The 17,767-nt window shown below is 47.5% G+C and overlaps 1 protein-coding gene across 1 annotated transcript in view; it reads left to right on the forward strand.

Annotated features, from left to right (window-relative positions):
• ADAMTS2 (ADAM metallopeptidase with thrombospondin type 1 motif 2) overlaps positions 1 to 17,767 on the forward strand; it is a 204,994-nt gene that overhangs the window by 37,043 nt on the left and 150,184 nt on the right. The window contains exon 3 of the mRNA XM_015569666.1: positions 13,143 to 13,345. Within this exon, the coding sequence (XP_015425152.1) occupies positions 13,143 to 13,345 (203 nt within the window). The remainder of the gene's footprint in view (positions 1 to 13,142; positions 13,346 to 17,767) is intronic.

Here is a 17,767-nt window from a genome sequence, read left to right on the forward strand (position 1 = left end):
GACAGGACAGGCCCCATTGCTTACTTTTCTTTGTGTCTATCCCTGTTCAAACCCCAAGAGACCTGGTTGCTGAAGGAGCTCTTCCTGGGGGGAAGGTGGTCTTCAGAAGCCAGCAGAGGCGGGTATAAGGAGTTGGGGAGAGTGGAAAGGTGGGGAGGATTCTAGGCCTTTTGGCTGCTGTCGGAGGGTAGGGCAGCAGGGTAGGGTGTTGGGATGCTGTGTAAGGGCTGCAGACTACGGGTTCCAAACCCTGATGCATGGAGCCCAGGAGGGACCATGAGAATCCTGGTTATTCAGCATGGCCCAGCTGCCTTGGGCCCAATATCAGTGACCTCAACACCTGCTAGGCCACAGTGGCATCGCATAGTTCCCCTTACTTCCCAGGGATGTGTCTGGGGTGGTGAGACTATCAGAGCCTGAAGTTCTGGAATAATAGGCAGGCTTGGGAATCAAGGTAATATGGCCTCCCTAGCTCTTGTCTGAGATTCAGTACAACTGTTACATATGTGGCCCAAAGAGCCCTCTCCCAATTCCCTCACTCCACTCCCACACTGGATGAGCTATGTCTGTCTGCACTGCAAAAAGTAATTCCAATTCTATAATAAAGTTATAAAGGGCTAAATGAAATAAACCTAATGAGCTTCTTTTAATAAAGCTCACCAAAGGGGCCTGTGGTGATGGCCCCCACGGGGCTGAGTCTGCTTTCTGTTTCCCAGAGCCTAAGAGCCTGCCTGCCTCCGAAAAGGGTTTCTGCCATGGCCTGATTATGCTTTTACATAAACATATTTTATCTTAATGATCATCTTTAGGGGAATTTGCAGTCACAGAGGGATTGTCTCCTGGTCGTTAACAAATGGAGGGATGGCTTTCCTCCAGATTACCTCCCGAGGCTGGGGGTGCAGCATGCTCCTCAAGGCTTCTGGCGCCTAGGACTTAGGTCTCCCTGGAGCTTCTGTTAAATGGATAATACACCTGAGGTCTGCCCTGCTACTTTGCAGGGGCCTGCAGAGGTTTGTAGGAGAGCTTGACTGGTGCTCTATCCTCACGGCCTCAGTCTAGTTCCCTAAGTCTCACGCTCCCTTCTGCACAGGGTGGTTATAGGGATTTAAGCTTTTGGGTCTGAGCATTGGGGGGAGAGGGGATGATGTGTGGTCATCCACATGCTTGATGGCAGGGGGGCAGCAGATCATAGCTCTTGCAGAATGAAACACTGGCAGGGAGTAGTTATGGGGGCTTGTTGGAGGGGGGGGGGCAGAAGGTACACTGGCCTTGAAGTCCAAAGCCTGCCCAACACTACGATCATAAAAAAGCACTTATATGATTTCATTTTCATCATCCCAGGCCCCCAATGTACCTAGAATTTGTTTTTGCTTAAGATGTGAGACAGGATTTGATCATTGCCTTCTCCATCTAAGCAGTTGACCAACACCATTAAAAGAAGAAACCACTTGCCATGGCCAGGGTGGCTTGGTTGATTGGATCATCATCCTGTGCATCAAAGAGTCATGAGTTCGATTCCCAGTCAGGGCACATACCCAGGTTGGGGGTTCCATCCCTGGGAGATCCCCAGCCGGGGCATCTAGGGAAGGAAACGGATTGATGTTTCTCTCTAACATAGATGTTTTTCTCTCTCTCCCTCTCCCTTCCTCTCTCTAAAATCAATTAAAACATATCCTTGGGTGAGTATTACCAAAAAGAAGAAGAAACCACTTACTCTCTACCACCCACTTTCTCTCCTCCCCTTTCTCCTGCAGTGAATAACCATTTTGAGGTGTATCCTTTTATCAGTGTATATTTTTGCAAAACCAGCATTGCTTCTTGAGTGTGTATTTTTAATTGACATAACCTGTGCTGCATTTTTTAAAAAATATATATATTTTATTGATTTTTTACAGAGAGGAAGGGAGAGAGATAGAGTTAGAAACATCGATGAGAGAGAAACATTGATCAGCTGCCTCCTGCACATCCCCCACTGGGGATGTGCCCGCAACTCACGTACATGCCCCTGACCGGAATCGAACCTGGGACCCTTCAGTCCGCAGGCTGACACTCTATCCACTGAGCCAAACCGGTTTCAGCACCTGTGCTGCATTTTATATCTCATGATGTTTCTTACTTTTTGCACTCAGCACTCTGTTTTTAAGATCCATTCATCTATGTGTGTGTCACCCTTTTAACCTCTTCCTAACATTGTGTGGCATGCACCCACCGAATTTAGCCTCTCCGCACCCCTACTAATGACACACAGGTTACCTCCAGCTCCCTCAACCTATCCAAGCCATGCTGCCATAAGCAGTAGCTGCTTTGAGACCTGTAGGAGCATACCCATCTGCACACCCCATCCACAGGAGCAGAAATGGCTCACAAAGCAAGGTTGGTTTGAGGAGGAGACTAGGAGAGCTTATAAACATCCTATGTCTTTAGGACCTAGATCCAAAAATGGAAATGCTGGGCTACCATGTGCTCTTGCACATAATTAAGTACTGTCAGCTCACCCCAATGTCCATACCTGCTCCACTTCTACTATTTGCCAAATCGCCCGATTTTGAATTGCTACCTTATCATTTACCAACTTTATTTACTATTTTTATTATTTGATCAGCTATTTAAAATCCTATATAATAAAAGGTTAATATGCAAAGACTGGGAATGACTGGTCACTATGACACACACTGACCACCAGGAGGCAGACGCTCAATGCAGGAGCTGCCCCCTGGTGGTCAATGCACTCCCACAAGGGGGAGCTCTGCTCAGCTATAAGCCAGGCTATGGCTGCCAGTACAGCGGTGGTGGTGGTGGTGGTGGTGGTGGTGGGAGCCTCTCCCGCCTCCCCAGCAGCGCTAAGGATGTCCGAGTGCAGCTTAGGTCTGCTCCCCGCTGGCAAGTGGACATCCCCCGAGGGCTGCCAGAGGAATGTCTGATTGCCAGCTTAGGCCCAATCTCCTGGGGAGGGGGCCTAAGCCAGCAGGTGGTCATCCCCTGAGGGTTCCCAGACTGCGAGAGGGCACAGGCCAGGCTCAGGGACCCCCGCCCCAGTACACAAATTTTAGTGCACCGGGCCTCTAGTTTACATATAAATTAATATCAAAGGACATTAATATTAAAACAGAGGGCAGGCACACATCAGCAGTACAAGGAGAGGGCAGCACTGTCCCCACTGGACAGAAGCTACAGGAGGAGGTGAGTGGAGTTGTAGTCCGCTTCCACTTCTCTGGGAAGTGACAAGCCACATCTGGGGAAGTGGTGAGCAAGGTCATGAGTGAGTCTTGGGGAACACGTTTCTCCATCATCGGGCAGATAGCCATGTGGACCAGGACTTGACATGCAGCAGGAGGGTGGTCAGAGGGAGTGGGCTTCTCTGTACTCCCTGATCCTGCACCTACACTGGCCCAGCTCCCAGGGAGAATTGAGAACTTCTATGAGTGACATGTGTGTCCTCAGCACAGCACAAGGAGAGAGACTCTTGTCAGCACGTGATCACAAGCCAAGTTCTGCTGAGAATCAGGGCCAGGTTCTCCTGGGTATCTCTGTCCTCAGGCTGAGAAGCTGACCCAATGGAAGTGGGGGTTGTGTTGGTGATGGTCTATCTCTCAGGTAACACTGCTGCAGTGTGGTCAGTTGCCCTCCAATCTGGTGCATGGCTGAAATCCTGGGTTCACCTTTCACCCTCCACCAAGGGGTCCTTCTCCACTCATGTGGGTCTCCTGCTTTCTGTCTCTCTGTTCTTCTACTTTCTTGGTTGCCTCTTTTGTTTTGAAGGTGTACATCCTTCAGTAGTTTCTTCAGAAACAGTGCTAGACAGGTAAAACTTTTGAGAACTTATATGTCTGGCAATGTCTTTATTCCACTTTCATACTTGACTGAGACTTTGTTGGTATATAGCTTTCCAATTGAGAAAGTTTTCCTTTAGAATTTTGAGGTCTTTTTTGGGGAAGTCTGAAGCATGCTGACTCTAATCCAGCGGTTCTCAACCTGTGGGTCGCAACCCCTTTGGCAGTCGAACGACCCTTTAACAGTGGTCGCCTAAGACCATCCTGCATATCAGATAGTTACATTACAATTCATAACAGTAGCAACATTACAGTTATGAAGTAGCAACGAAAATAATTTTATGGTTGGTTCACAACATGAGGAACTGTATTTAAAGGGCCAGAAGGTAGAGAACCACTGCTAATCCTTTGTGACCTTTTCAGTAACTGCCTCCCTCAGCCCCATCTTATTCTATGTGAAAGTCTATAGAATCTTCTCTGTGTTTTGAAATTTCATGATGATGTGCCATGGTGTGGGTCTGTTTTTATCTACTATATAGGGTACTAGCTGGGCCCTTTCAGTCTGGGAACACTTTCCAGTTGTGTGAAACTTTTCGGAATTATTTTATTAATTCCTTTCTGTTTTTTTCTTCCTGTCTTTATGGAGCTTCTATTAAATGGATGATACACCTCGGATCTGATCTCCTAATTTTCTTATCTTCTTTCCTGATTGTTCAGGTCTTTGTCTTACTTTTTACTTTCTGGGGGTTTTTTCAGCTTTATCATCCCAGTCCTTCCACTGAATTTACCATTTCTACTGAAGCTCTTCTAGTTTCCAAGCAGCCTTTTCATTGTCCTCATTCTGCTCTTGTTTAATGGATGTAATACTTTCAGAGCTTACTAATGACAGGTTTCTGCCACCTTCCTGTACACTCGATTTCTTCCATTTTCCTCTTTTTAGCTATTTTGCTTTAACTTGTTCTCCATATATCAAGCCTGGGGCTCCCCCCTGAAAGTTGGTGATGCTTGATGGGCTGCTCATGCGTAATGTTGGGCAGCAGAAAAGGTGACTCTTGTAAGTTGGGGAACCATGGACACTGATACTGCCTTTTGGTCTTTGGTTAGTCAGATTCACTAGACAAGACCCTTCCCAACCTCCTGTCTGAGGGGTAAAGGCCTGAGGACCAGCATTGTGGGGGTTGAATGGTGGAAGCAGACTAGTGTCTCAGCCTTCTTTCAGTCCTCCTGTTTGTAGCATTTTACCTGTGCTCTCAACTACAAGTGGCGCCTGAGAGACTCCCCTGTACAGGCATGCTTGTACAGGTCTCTAAGCAGCCCAGAGACTCCCCTCTCCCACATTATCAAGAGAGAATGAGCTTCCAGAACAATGCAGTGTTATTATTGTGGCTGTCACTGGGGCACAAGATATGTGTGGTGGGGGGATAGCTATCAACTAGTCTTACTTATGCCAATCTGCCCTTCACTCCCACTTGCAGAAGAACTTGGTGCTTTTTTTAAAATTACAGAGAAGAAGGGGGAGGGATAGAGAGCCAGAACCATCGATGAGAGAAATAGATCAGCTGCCTCCTGCACACCCCCCAGTGGGGATGTGCCCGCAGCCAAGGAACATGCCCTTGACCGGAATCGAACCTGGGACCCCTGAGTCCGCAGGCCTACGCTCTATCCACTGAGCCAAACCGGTTTGGCAGAACTTGGTGCTTTTTTGAGGATTCTACTGTGTAAAGTCCTGGCTCTCTTCATGGCCAGGTTGGGGTCCAACTTTCTCAGATATATAAAGTCTATGACCACATGGTCATGTGCTGTCCAACCTCTAACTGTCATTTATTTTCTTCTCTTAATTTCTAAGTCCTTGTAGGCTTGTGATTTTTTTTTAAAATCCCTTTACTAAAGGTGTCATAGGGTGCCAAGAGGGAGCGGAATTGGATGTCTGTGTTCAATCAAATCATTTGTACTCAGAAGCTTCTCTTATGCTTAAACTTTGTTTTTGGACTTTGCATTCAGTTCCATTGCCCTGTCTTCCATGGCACAGTGCCACTAGTTTCTAATTAATGTTATTTTGTAATATGTTCTGTTTGCAAGGTAAGTACCCCCTCATCACTGTCCTTTTTCAATATATCTCTGGCTATTGTATTATATGTCGTCCTCCTGTTGAATTTTGGAATTACTTTTTTAGGTTTCAGCAATTCTTTAATGAAGATTGTGTTAAATGTATAGATTAATTTGGAGGAGAATCAGCTTGTGATCCAACAGAGTGTGTGTGTCTCCATGTGTGTTTTTTGGAGAGTTTTAGCCTGTGCTATGTTATTCTTTGTGTGGTCTTTGTACTTTCATTCATTTTGTTTCTTTCTAGATATTTTGTGGGCTATGTTGCTATAATTGATAAGCCCTTTTTTCCATTTTTGTTTCCTAGATGGTTATTGCTATGTACATGAAAATATATACCAGGAAATGTGTATGATGAGAAATGTTGATTCCTTGTGGCTTTAGTAAAATTCTCCCATAAAACCTGGGCTTTTTTTTTTTACTACTTTTGGAATTTCTTCTGAGGTTTATTCAGGTTTTGTACTTGAGCCAATGATTAGAATTTATATTTTCTATTTATTTGGTCTAGGCTTGTTAGAAGTCTGTTTTTAATTTATGTTGTTTAGGGTTTGAGGGCTTTCCTTCTTTTCTCTGATTTTGTCCTGGTAGTGACTGAAGACACAATTCTTAAATTTTCTTTTTGTCCTAATGTGTAGAAGAACTTGGGGCTTTTTTCCATGTGTACCTGAAAAGGGCATGTTTTCTGATTGTTGGGCTTAAACATTAATTCATTTTAGTAATTCATATCCTCTCCAGCCCCACCTCATCTTTCATCTAATTGATCTGTTGTTTTCTGGAATAGATGTATTAAAATGCACATAGAACTCTGGCATGTCTATTTCTCCTTGTATCAGATTGACGCTCCACCAGGTGCATTGTTTTGTAATTTTTACATCTTCTCAATGAATTATTTATCAGTTGGTCCCTTTAATACCTTGGATTATATTTTATCTCATAAATGTTGTTACACCTGGTTTTCTTTTTATTGGCAGTTAATGGTACATCACACCATTTGTGTTAACTCCTCCTGCATCATTTTCTTTTAGTTATGTCTGTGAGTGACCTTTTTTAAATATATATATTTATTGATTTCAGAGAGGAAGGGAGAGGGAGAGAGAGATAGAGACATCAATGATGAGAGAACATCATGGATCAGCTGCCTCCTACACACTCCCCACTGGGGATCGAGCCCACAACACGGAAATATGCCCCTGACTGGAATCGAATCCAAGACTCTTCAGTCCACAGGCCAATGCTCTATCCTCTGAACCAAACCAGACATGGCTTTAGTTATGTCTGTGAGTGACTTACAGCTGGCTTTGGCGCCGGTTTCTGCTCTTCTGCCAGTTACCTCAGGTTAGCTTCTGCTCTCCGACCCAGCGGCCCTGCTCACCTCTCTCCTTCCAGCCCAGCTCTCAGCTCCCAAGGGAACAACCTGACTCTCCTTCCTGGGTCCTGTGTTTTCTCTTATTGCCTCTTTACCTGGCTCCTCATAGCCCTGCAGTTAATTATCTGTGAGGCACTGAGGAAACTGAGGCACGCAAGACCCCATCCAAAGTGGGAAAGACAGCCCGGCTGGTGTGGCTCGTGGTTGAGCATCAACCTATGAACCAGGAGGTCATGGTTCGATTCCTGGTCAGGGCATATGCCTGGGTTGCATATGCAACCAGATAATGAGCTGTCAGTGTTGCCCATATCTTGTTGTGGGGTGTGTGCAGGAGGCAGTCGATCAATGATTCTCTCTCATCATTGATGTTTCTATCTCTCTCTCCCTCTCACTTCCTCTCTAAATCAATAAAAATACATTTTAAAAATATATTTTAAAAAAACAAAGAGGGAAAGATAGTTAATACTGAAACACTTTCAGAGGTGAGACTAGAACTTAAGATGGTGGTATATTCCATGAAGGAAGAAAATGGGGTGCTGTCAAGGAGACACTGGGAGAGGAAGAGCCTGTTTTAATTTAGGGTGAAATAGGCAAGTTTCCTGAGGAGATGACTTTTCAGCTGACACCTGAAGGATGAGAGGGAAGTAGTTCCTTGGACCAGGGACAGCAGTCTCCCCCTGTGACTGCACAGTGGCTTTTCAAGGCTATATGTACTCCTTCCCCAGGTGTGCAGCTGACTCTATGGGGGAGACAAACAAGGACCAGAGCTGCCTCTAAATTCAGTGCAGGAGGCAGTGGCACACCAAGGATTGTGGAGTCCCTTCCCTCTGGGCCTTTTGGGAGGCTCCTGCTGGGCCTGGTAGGGGTGTTAAATCTGGGCAGGAACAGCAGCAGCAGCAGAAAGGGCACCTTAGGTGAAGAGGCCAGCCCAGTAAAGGCCTGGGCATACAGTTTGCATGGGGTTAGCAAACACCTGGTGGCCTGAACCCTGCAGACTCAGAACACCAGGGTTTCTCTTCTTCAGGCTAAACATGCTATGTCTACCAGTTTAGGTTTTTTCAAACTCTATGTCGGTGCTGGTGTACAGGACCCGCTTGGCCATGTTAACACTGTTGGATCCCAGGACCCAGCCTGGGTCCTTGCTTCTCCTCTGCCATGTGACTTGTCCCAGTCACTTAACCTTCCTGCTGCTGGGGTTCCCTGATGCTAAAATGGGGTCAGATGGCTACTGGGGGTGACAGAGCTTTGTTATTGTGAAGGGCTGCGCACATGCCCTACCCACCCCAGATGCAGGGGAACAGGGCAAGCAGAGCACTCTGCTCCAGGGGCTGTGGATGAACTTGTCCACTGTGACCTGCTCATTCCCCTAGAGCCGTGGTCGGCAAACTGTGGCTCTTGAGCCACATGCGGCTCTTTGGCCCCTTCAGTGAGGCTCTTCCACAAAATACCACGTGCAGGCACGCACATAAACTGCAATTGAAACTTCGTGGCCACCCGCTGTAGCTTCCCTTAACACAGTTCTACTCCCTCATCCCATTCTCTCTCCCATGTCAATCGACTCTTTGAGGACACTGTTTGATTTCTAGAGAGTACAACCAGGGACAGCCCTAGCCGGTTTTGCTCAGTGGATAGAGCATCGGCCTGGGACTGAAGGGTCTCAGGTTCAATTCCGGTCAAGGGCTCATGCCTGAGTTTCAGGCTCAATCCCCAGTGTGGGAGGCGTGCAGGAAGCAGACAATCAATGATAATCTCTCATCATTGATGTTTCTATATCTCTCTCCCTCTCCCTTCCTCTCTGAAATCAATATTTAAAAATATATATTTAAAAAAAAACAACGGGAACTGCCTCCTGAGACATGAGGAAAAATAGTTTCAGCTGCCTTCCAGGAGGGTCACTCAAAACAGGGAATGCCAGGAAGTTAAATCCCATGGTTACCCACTGGAAAGGTAGGGGAGCCTCTGCTCAGAGGCCAAGTCTTCTCCATCTGCCTCGAACAGCTGGAAGGACTAGTGACTTCTCCTCATGGTAGGGGGAGGCTATGCACAGGGACAACAAGAGATGGGCAATACTGACAGCTCATTATCTGGGCCTGGGCCAGTAATGAGGGCTGGAGTCAAAGGGCTGGGTGAGCCCATGCCACCTGCTTAGCAGGCTGCCTATGAGCTACAGGAGCTCCGGGGAGGAGGGAAGAGTGGATGAGAGCCCTCCCCGAGCCCCCAGGGACCAGGAGGAGCAGAGGCCTTTAGACCAGTAGGCTATCAGTACAGGTAGGTGGCCTCGAAGGATGGAGTTGGTGTCAGGAGGGAATCCCATGGTCTCCCACCCAGGGCTGGGCAGGAGCCTGCCCTTGGCTCAAGTTCCTTGCAGTAGGACTCAGCTTGAGGGACAGGCCTCCTAGGATCTGGGTGTGGTTGGGATCTCTGCATGGCTTAGGCTTCAGGATCAATCCCACAATAGGGAAACTAAAGAGGCATCCAAGATTGACAGCTGATGGGTTCCATCAGTGCTCACGTGGCCGTTCGCTTGGCAGACATTAATCACATTGGGACTACTCCCTATACCCTTCCAGGTCTGCATACCACTGGGGCTTCCAGGGGCTGGGTGGTAGGATGGGGTTATCACTTGTCAGGAGACCTGAGGGACCCTGTCTTCCTTTCCTGGTCTGTACCTTGACCTCCACTTTGGGGCATCTCTACAGGGGCTGGGCCTTTGGGGATTGAAGTGTTCTAGAACATTAGGTTCAATTTACCCCCAAAATAATCATTACTAAAATAATAATTTAACATCTAATGAATATTTAGAAAGCATTGTTTTTTATTGAACTGTAACATAATTAAAAACCGTGCTTGCTTGGCAAAAGCAGCTATAAGGTCTGGCCCAGACAGCTCTGCCCCAATGGTAGCCCCATTGCCCAACCCATCGCCCCCCTGCCCCAGCGGTCACTGACCTGTATGTGACTCTTTGGGTTAGGGGGCCAGGAGGGCATCAAGCCAAGTGGCCTGGAGACATGGTCCTGTGTGTCCTGTGTCCAGGTGTGATCATCACTCCACAGCCTAGTGTTGACATGATAACCACCCACATATCCCATGATCCCATCTTCTAATTCCCCAGAGAAACTGGCTATATTATGTTTAACAATAAATTTCCCAATTTTTAAATACTGTCAACAAAGTAAGGTATTTTTAAAATACTGCGTGGCCCTATCAAGTGCCTTTCTGGGTTGGTTTTGCCCAAGGACCACCCATCAGTGACCCCTGGCTCCTCAGGGGCAGATGACATCTAGCCTCTTCCCCAGGGAAGAGTTTCATGGATTATTACTATTTTTGTGCTTACCAAGGTGGTTCTGAAGGTGAGCTGTCCCTGCTTGTTAGAAATGCAAAGATATACATGTGTAAAAATAGAATAGCAATTCCTCAAACCCCCATCAGATTTAAGTCACCGATCTGTCCTCTGGGAGCAACAAGGATGTTCCTGAATCATCTCCAAGAAGCCCAGCAGGGCACTGGCTCTTCAGGGGATGCTGCACACCTGCCTCCCCAGAGCTGCCCTGGCCGCATGCACGTGTGTGCACACATACTCAGTGCGCAGGGGACTGCAGGGCGGGGAGGGAGAACACAAGAACCCCAGGACATACAGGAATGCAAGATGCTACTCAGTCCTGACCCAACTGACTCCTCTTCTCTGTTTCTCCACACTCTGCTTCTCCTGTACCTCCCGCATCCCACTTTTTCTTAGAGCACCATGGAGTCTACTTTCTCTGCTTGGTCTCTGTGCTGTAACCTAGTTGCAGGTTTGCACCTCAAAGCTAACAGACAGCAGGTGTAAAGGAGAAAGCTCCTGGCTACGAGTCAGCCATGCGGGGGGTTCCATCAGTCCTCCTGTCTATAAAATGGGGACAATTATGCACACCAAAAATGCCTGTTGCCTGTACTGTGTGAGTGACATCTGTGCAGGGCTGAGTGGTGGAGCCGGACCCACCCAGTGGCAGGCTGCCCAACCTGTCCATGAGTGGCCATACTGCTTTCAGAAGCCCTGTCATACAGCACTGTGACATGTGGGGAGTCCTGTCCCCACATGGAGGAGGCAGCAGACAAAAGGCTTTGGGGTGAAGTGAAAAGACTTTTCTGGAAGACTCTTAAGAGGGGTGCTATTCAGGGGTACTGAAAGCTGAGCTGGGTTCTCAGCACCACCTTCACCTTCATGGGCCACAGGGCCTGGACACCACCCCCTTGGTTGTTGATGTCACGATGACCTGAGGTCCAAGGTCCTTCCAAAGTCAGGAGTCTCTGAAAACCCTTCCCTCACACTCAGGGAATGCCAACAAGCAGGACCCTGGGGTCAGGGAACAGTCCAGAGCAGATCCGAGCCCAGTGGGAAAGGCGAAGGGAACTTGCCAGAGACCATTTCCAGCATGACAGCAGGGCTGCATCTGGTAATGGCTAAAGGCATTTCCCCAAACCTGAATAGGATACATTAAATTGTTTTCTTGGCTGCCAGACAGCTAAAAGGCATCTTAATCTACATGTTATTGCCTCCTACTGTCCAAACACCTGAACAGCCATAGGCTAATTCCCCCATTCTAACAATGTTTCTGTATACCCTTTGAAGTGTATATCTCTGCCTTGCCTCAGGACAAGTTGTGTTAATAAAAAGCATGGGGTCCTGGGGCAAAGGAGAACCTAAGACCTGAGAACCTAAGACCTTAGACATAAGACCTTAGAATTTAGCTCCTTTAGCTAAACTCCTCTGATCCCCAAATGCCTTTCAAAATTATATCTCGTCTCCGGATTCTTATTTAACATCTACGCACAGCCTTCTCCAGATTTCTGAACCCTTCTTGATGATGGGACAAGAGCACCAACATAGGAACTGAGGTGGCAGCTACAGCTGTTCAGATGCTGAAATAACATCCTGGGGCCATGGACCTCTCAGCTGAGGCCCCTTAGGCCCTACTCCCCCAACCCAGGCCAGGTGTCAAACCTGTGGGGGCCGGAGGTGAGACCTTGGCCCACAAGACTGTGAGGGAGCTGTCATGAGGTCTTGTCCTGGTCCCTGCACAGTTCATTCAGGCAACCACCCCTCTACTTGGCTTGGGACCAGCCATACACTGTTCACCTGGGGAAGGGTGCTTACGGGAGGTCTTGACCATGGAGTGGGATGGGTAGACCTGGCCCAGAGTGAGGGGCCTTGCTTCAGTGGAGGACTGAGCAGGCAGTTCTGAAAGGGAGCTTCCTGAGAAGATACTGTGAACATACACCACCTGGACTGGGCCTCAGTTTCTCCAGGGGGGCCTTGCCCAGCCAGTGTGGCTCAGTGGTTGAGGGTTAGCCCATGAACCAAGAGGTCGATTCCAGGTTGGGCACATGCCCAGGTTAGGGCTTAATCCCTAGTAGGGGGTGTGCAGGAGGCAGCTCACCAATGACTCTCTCTCATCATTGATGTTTCTAGCTCTCTCCTTCTCATCTTCCTCTCTCTGAAATCAATAAAACATATTTTAAAAAATAACAAGGGTGGCCACACTTGGGAGACCAGTCCTTTGGCACCTGGGCAACCCTTCTCAAGTTTTGAGTGTGTGAATGGGTGAAAGAATCTGGCTCTGCCACCCTGAACCTACTCCTGGCTGGGCAGCCCAGCTTCCTGGCCTCTGTTTGTCACTGGGTGCCAGACCAGGGCTATGCAATGGCCAAGGAGTTGATTTGTACACTGCTGGGTTTGAGCTGACTTGGCACACATACTGCTATCTCTGAAATGCAGTTTGTGATTTTGTAAAATGGGACAAGAATGTAAGTTTGCAACAAGGTGATGGCCAAGCTGGTGCCGGGCCGGTGCCAAGTTTGTCCTGCTGCCGCTGTGTCCCTGGTGAGCCCGGCTGCAGCTGCACACTATGCCCTCTGTTTTTCAGGGGCCACCTTTGGCAGCCTGGACAACCTCAGCCATACCCTGGGCATCCTGGAGGAACGGATCAACAGTTCAAGGCACAGGGCACGCAGACATGCTGCCGATGACGACTACAACATTGAGGTCTTGCTGGGTGTGGATGATTCTGTGGTCCAGTTCCATGGGAAGGAACATGTGCAGAAGTACCTGCTCACACTCATGAACATTGTAAGTGGGGCGGGGTGAAGGAGGTGCAGGTGGGCACCTGTGCTTTCTGTGGTTTCCTAGTGGATCTAGGGATGAGTTATGTGGCTACAGGGAAGCTCTCTGGGTCCACAGGTGAGAAAATGTAAACTTCCAATCAGCCAAACTGAACCTGAGTTTTCTCATCTGTAAATGGGGCATATTCTGACTTGGCAAGGCTGTTTACACACTGAGGCTATTTCCCCAAACTCCAGTCATTTGTCTCAGTTTTCTTTATTTTTGCCATACTGCACTGTGCCTGGACTGTGTATTTTCCTATAAATGAACTGACTTTTTAAAACTTAAAATTATTTACAAAGGAAACCTCACTTTACCTAAAGGTAACCTAAAAGTAAAACGTAACGCAATAAAAAAGAGATATCCCAAGGGGACAGACAGACTAACACCCATCCAGGCTTCTCCTGGAGTAGGCAGAGGAATGGAAGCTTGAAGAGGGGATCCATTTCTCCCTGAGAAGCTGTGCTATGTAATGGGGTGTTTGTGTGCCACACATGCCTTCTGGGTCATGATGAGGCACTTGCCCCTTGTCTACCCAATGCGGAGAGATTAAGGTGTCACCCCCTTGTTTACCCAACAGGAGAGATTAAGAAGTTGTCCCCACATTACAGTCCCCACACCCCACCCCAGGAGGCATGGGGATGCTGCCTAATTGGCCTGCAGAGGGCGCAGTCCTACCTCTTTCCTGTCTGGTATGGAGAGCCTGGTCAGGGTCACCTTGAGGATGTGAGGCATCCAGTATCCAAAGTGCAAGCCCTAGGGGCAGCGTTAAGCTCAGCTGAGCCCAGTCCGGAGAGCTAGGGTGGGAGGGAGGAGCAGGGTTCATCCTGTGTGCAGTACCTTGATGGTAAGTACAGATTTGTGGAAGGAGTAGGCGTTTGCAGGGGGGAGGTGGGCAGGGAAGCCCAAAGCTGGGGAATTGGAAAGCAGTGAATTGGAAACCAGTCTTATCACTTAGTCACCTCATCTTTAAAATGGATTGATAATTTCCATTTCAGAGTGAAGATTAAATCGGATAATGGGAGGTGAACAGTTCAGCTACTAAATAAAATGTGGTTTTGCTATCATGATGGTAACAGTACTTAATTCATCAGCAGCACATCTAGAATTATCCTTGAGAAGTATGCCAAGGACTTGGAAGTTGGGAGTATCCCAGATGAAATCTTCCTGAGGCTGGTGGAATGAATTCGCCTTGGTGTGGTGGGTCCCTCTGTCACTTACACCTGCTGTGGCATGAGCCTGTAGGAGGAAGTCTAGAACTTTCTCTTGGTTTTGCCAGTTAACTTCAGTTTATTTATTTACATCCTCATGATCCAACTGTACCTCAATTTTAAATAATGGGATGGTTGAGTTCATTTCTTCAAAAGCATAAGAAATGTAAAAATTCTTAAATTGAAACAAATTTTGTCATAACAAAAAAGGATTTTAGGAGATAATTCAAGGAGCTATAAGAAAGAGTAGTTGGGCCGTGTCTTTTTCCCTGTTTCAAGTGTTCATTGGACACATGCTTGTCCAAGGCACAGGGCAATGGAGGGATCTGAGCTCCGCCTCCCACCTTGAGTGCAGTATGGTGGAAGGAGATGAGATGGGTTCTTGAGGCATGTGTTACCCTGACAATTAATACCCTCTGGGCTCTGTATCCTCATTTAGGGCTGCACACCCAGGAGAGAGTCCTGTGGGTTGATCTAAGACACACAGAACCCTCTTAGGGAGGAGGGGATAGAGGAAAAGTGCATATGTGAGAAAGGATCTTCCAGAGCAAGACTGTCTAATAGAGCTTTCTGCAGTCCAGGAGATGCTCTAATTCTGCCATCCATTCAACAGCCACCAGCGACCCCCATCCTTGAACACTTGAAATGTGGTTGGTGTGATTGCAGAACTGAAATTTTTTTCAATAGAATTTTTTTTAATTTAAAGTTTTTAAAAATTCTGGTAAAATACATGTAACATAAAACTTACTATCTTTACCATTTTTAAGTATACACAGTTTAGTGGTGTTTAGTACATTTATATTGTTATGCAACCATCACCACCATCCATCCCCAGGACTCTTTTCATCTTGCGAAACTGAAATTCTGTCCCCATTCTCTTCTCCCCCAAGTCCCTAGGAACACCACTCTGCTGCCTGTCTCTATGAATTTTACTGCTCTAGGGACCCCATATAAGTGGAACATATCATACAGTATATGTCCTTTTGTGACTGGCTTATTTCACTTAGCACATGTCTTCAAGGTTCATGCATATTGTAGTAGGTGTCAGGATTTCCGTCCTTTTTAAGGCTGAATAAGATTCCATTGTTTAGACAGACCACATTCTGTGTACCCATTTATCTATTGGTGGACACTTGGATTGCTTCCACCTTCTGGCTGTTGTGAATATGCTGCTGTGCACCTGGGTGTACAGTTTCTGTCTGTTCTTGTTCCTGCTTTTAGTTCTTTTGTGTCTATACCCAAAAGTGGAATTGCTGGAACATAAAGCAATTCTGTTTTTAATTTTTTGAGGAGCCTCTATACTTTTTTCCACAGTACCTGCATCATTTTACATTCCTACCAATAGGGCCCAAGTGTTCCCACGTCTCCACATTCCCACCAACACTTGTTATCTGTGATAACAGCCATCCTAATAGGTAAGTTAATATTTGTAATTAATTTGCATTAGCATTTAAATCACCAGTGTGGCTAGAGGCTTTCATATGCAGACTGGTGATTTAATGCAATCCCAAAAGAGTTGCGCACAAGGGGACTGCCTGCTATCTCCTTCCTCTGAACTTGACCAGGCCTATGGTGCTAAACAGCAGTGTGGGAAGCCTCAGTGTGGGGGCCTGGACCACGTGAAGGTGCTGGCTCACCTGAGGCTGCAACCAGAGTCCTGAGTAACCTGAGGAGGCCTGGCCAGGGCACATTTCCCTCTCCTTATAAGTGAGTTGGTTACTGGACTGTGTTGGATCCAAAGTCAATGACATGGGGGACAGCCCTCCATGGTAGCAGCCAGCCCATACTGCATTCCAAGTGAGGCATTTGGTCAGCTGTGAGGACAGCCAAGGCCAGGGCAAAGTGCTCCCAGCGTCAAGACTGTGGGACCAGGCCTGGGTGGACCCAGTTTGTCCCCTGAGAAAGGCCATGGAGGCCCACCCTGGGAGTAGGATGCCGTGGTGTGGATCCCTATGGTAGGGGCCCCTAGGGTAAGGGCTCTAGGAATGGATGGTGCAAAGAGGAGGAGAGGCCCAGGTGAGCTGGACACAGGTGTAGCTGGACCTTGGCAGCTCTCAGTTCCTTTGGTTTCTTCTGTCGCTCAAGGTGCTCCTTCCTGTAAGGCTCCCATTGGGATCTCTCTGTGGCAGAACCCAGGCTGCGATGTGTGTCTTCATGTGACATAGACATTTTAGGTTCATCAAATATCCATGTGCTCCCCTCTTCCCTTCTGTTTCCCAGCCTCCTGTGCACTTAATTTGGGGCTGTGTGCCAGGAATTAACATGTGTCACCTTCCGGCTGAGGCAGTTAAGAACTGGCATATCCTCTCCTCCTCTTCCTTTACTTTTTCCTTAAGCTGAATTTCAAAAGTTCAATCCCTGATTAACAATATGTGCATTTTAAAGCTCTCAATGCTAGAATGTTCTCTGTTATTTCGCCTATTCATGCTCCTTGGATCCATTGCCTAACTCCTACCTGTTCATACCACCGAGTCCTTCTTAGCTGTGGTACATTGAGAGCCACAACCAGGATAGGCTTTTTGTTTTAAGTTATATTTATTTGATAGTAATGAGGTTGCACTTAAAAAATACGTATATTTTAAAACAGTGATTATCTTATAGTTTTATGATTGGCTAACTTATGTCCTTTATTTTACTGGGAGTTGAATTTCTTTCTTGTTACTTTGAAGAAGTTTTATATTTAAACTAGAGGCCCAGTGCATGGATTCATGCACCGGTGGGGTCCTGCGGCCTGGTGTGCGGGCATCGGGCCAAAACCGGCTGTTCAACATCCCCCAAGGGGTCCCGGATTGCAAGAGAACACAGGCCAGGCTAAGGGATCCCACCTGTGAACAATCGGGGCCAGGCAGGAGGGCTCCAGGGCATGTCCAGCACATCTCACCCAGTCCCAATCGGCTGGACCCCAGAAGCAAGCTACACTACCAGTTGGAGCGTCTACCCTCTGGTGGTCAGTGCACGTCATAGCGACTGGTCAAACAGTCGAACAGTCAGACACGTATCATGTTAGGCTTTTATTATATTGGACTAGAGGCCCGTCCAGCGCATCACCCAGTCCCAATCGGCTGGACCCCAGAAGCAAGCTACACTACCAGTTGGAGCGTCTACCCTCTGGTGGTCAGTGCACGTCATAGCGACTGGTCAAACAGTCGAACAGTCAGACACGTATCATGTTAGGGGC

The sequence above is a fragment of the Myotis davidii genome, unplaced genomic scaffold (assembly GCF_000327345.1).
Source record: "Myotis davidii unplaced genomic scaffold, ASM32734v1 scaffold1446, whole genome shotgun sequence".
Taxonomy (NCBI): domain Eukaryota; kingdom Metazoa; phylum Chordata; class Mammalia; order Chiroptera; family Vespertilionidae; genus Myotis; species Myotis davidii.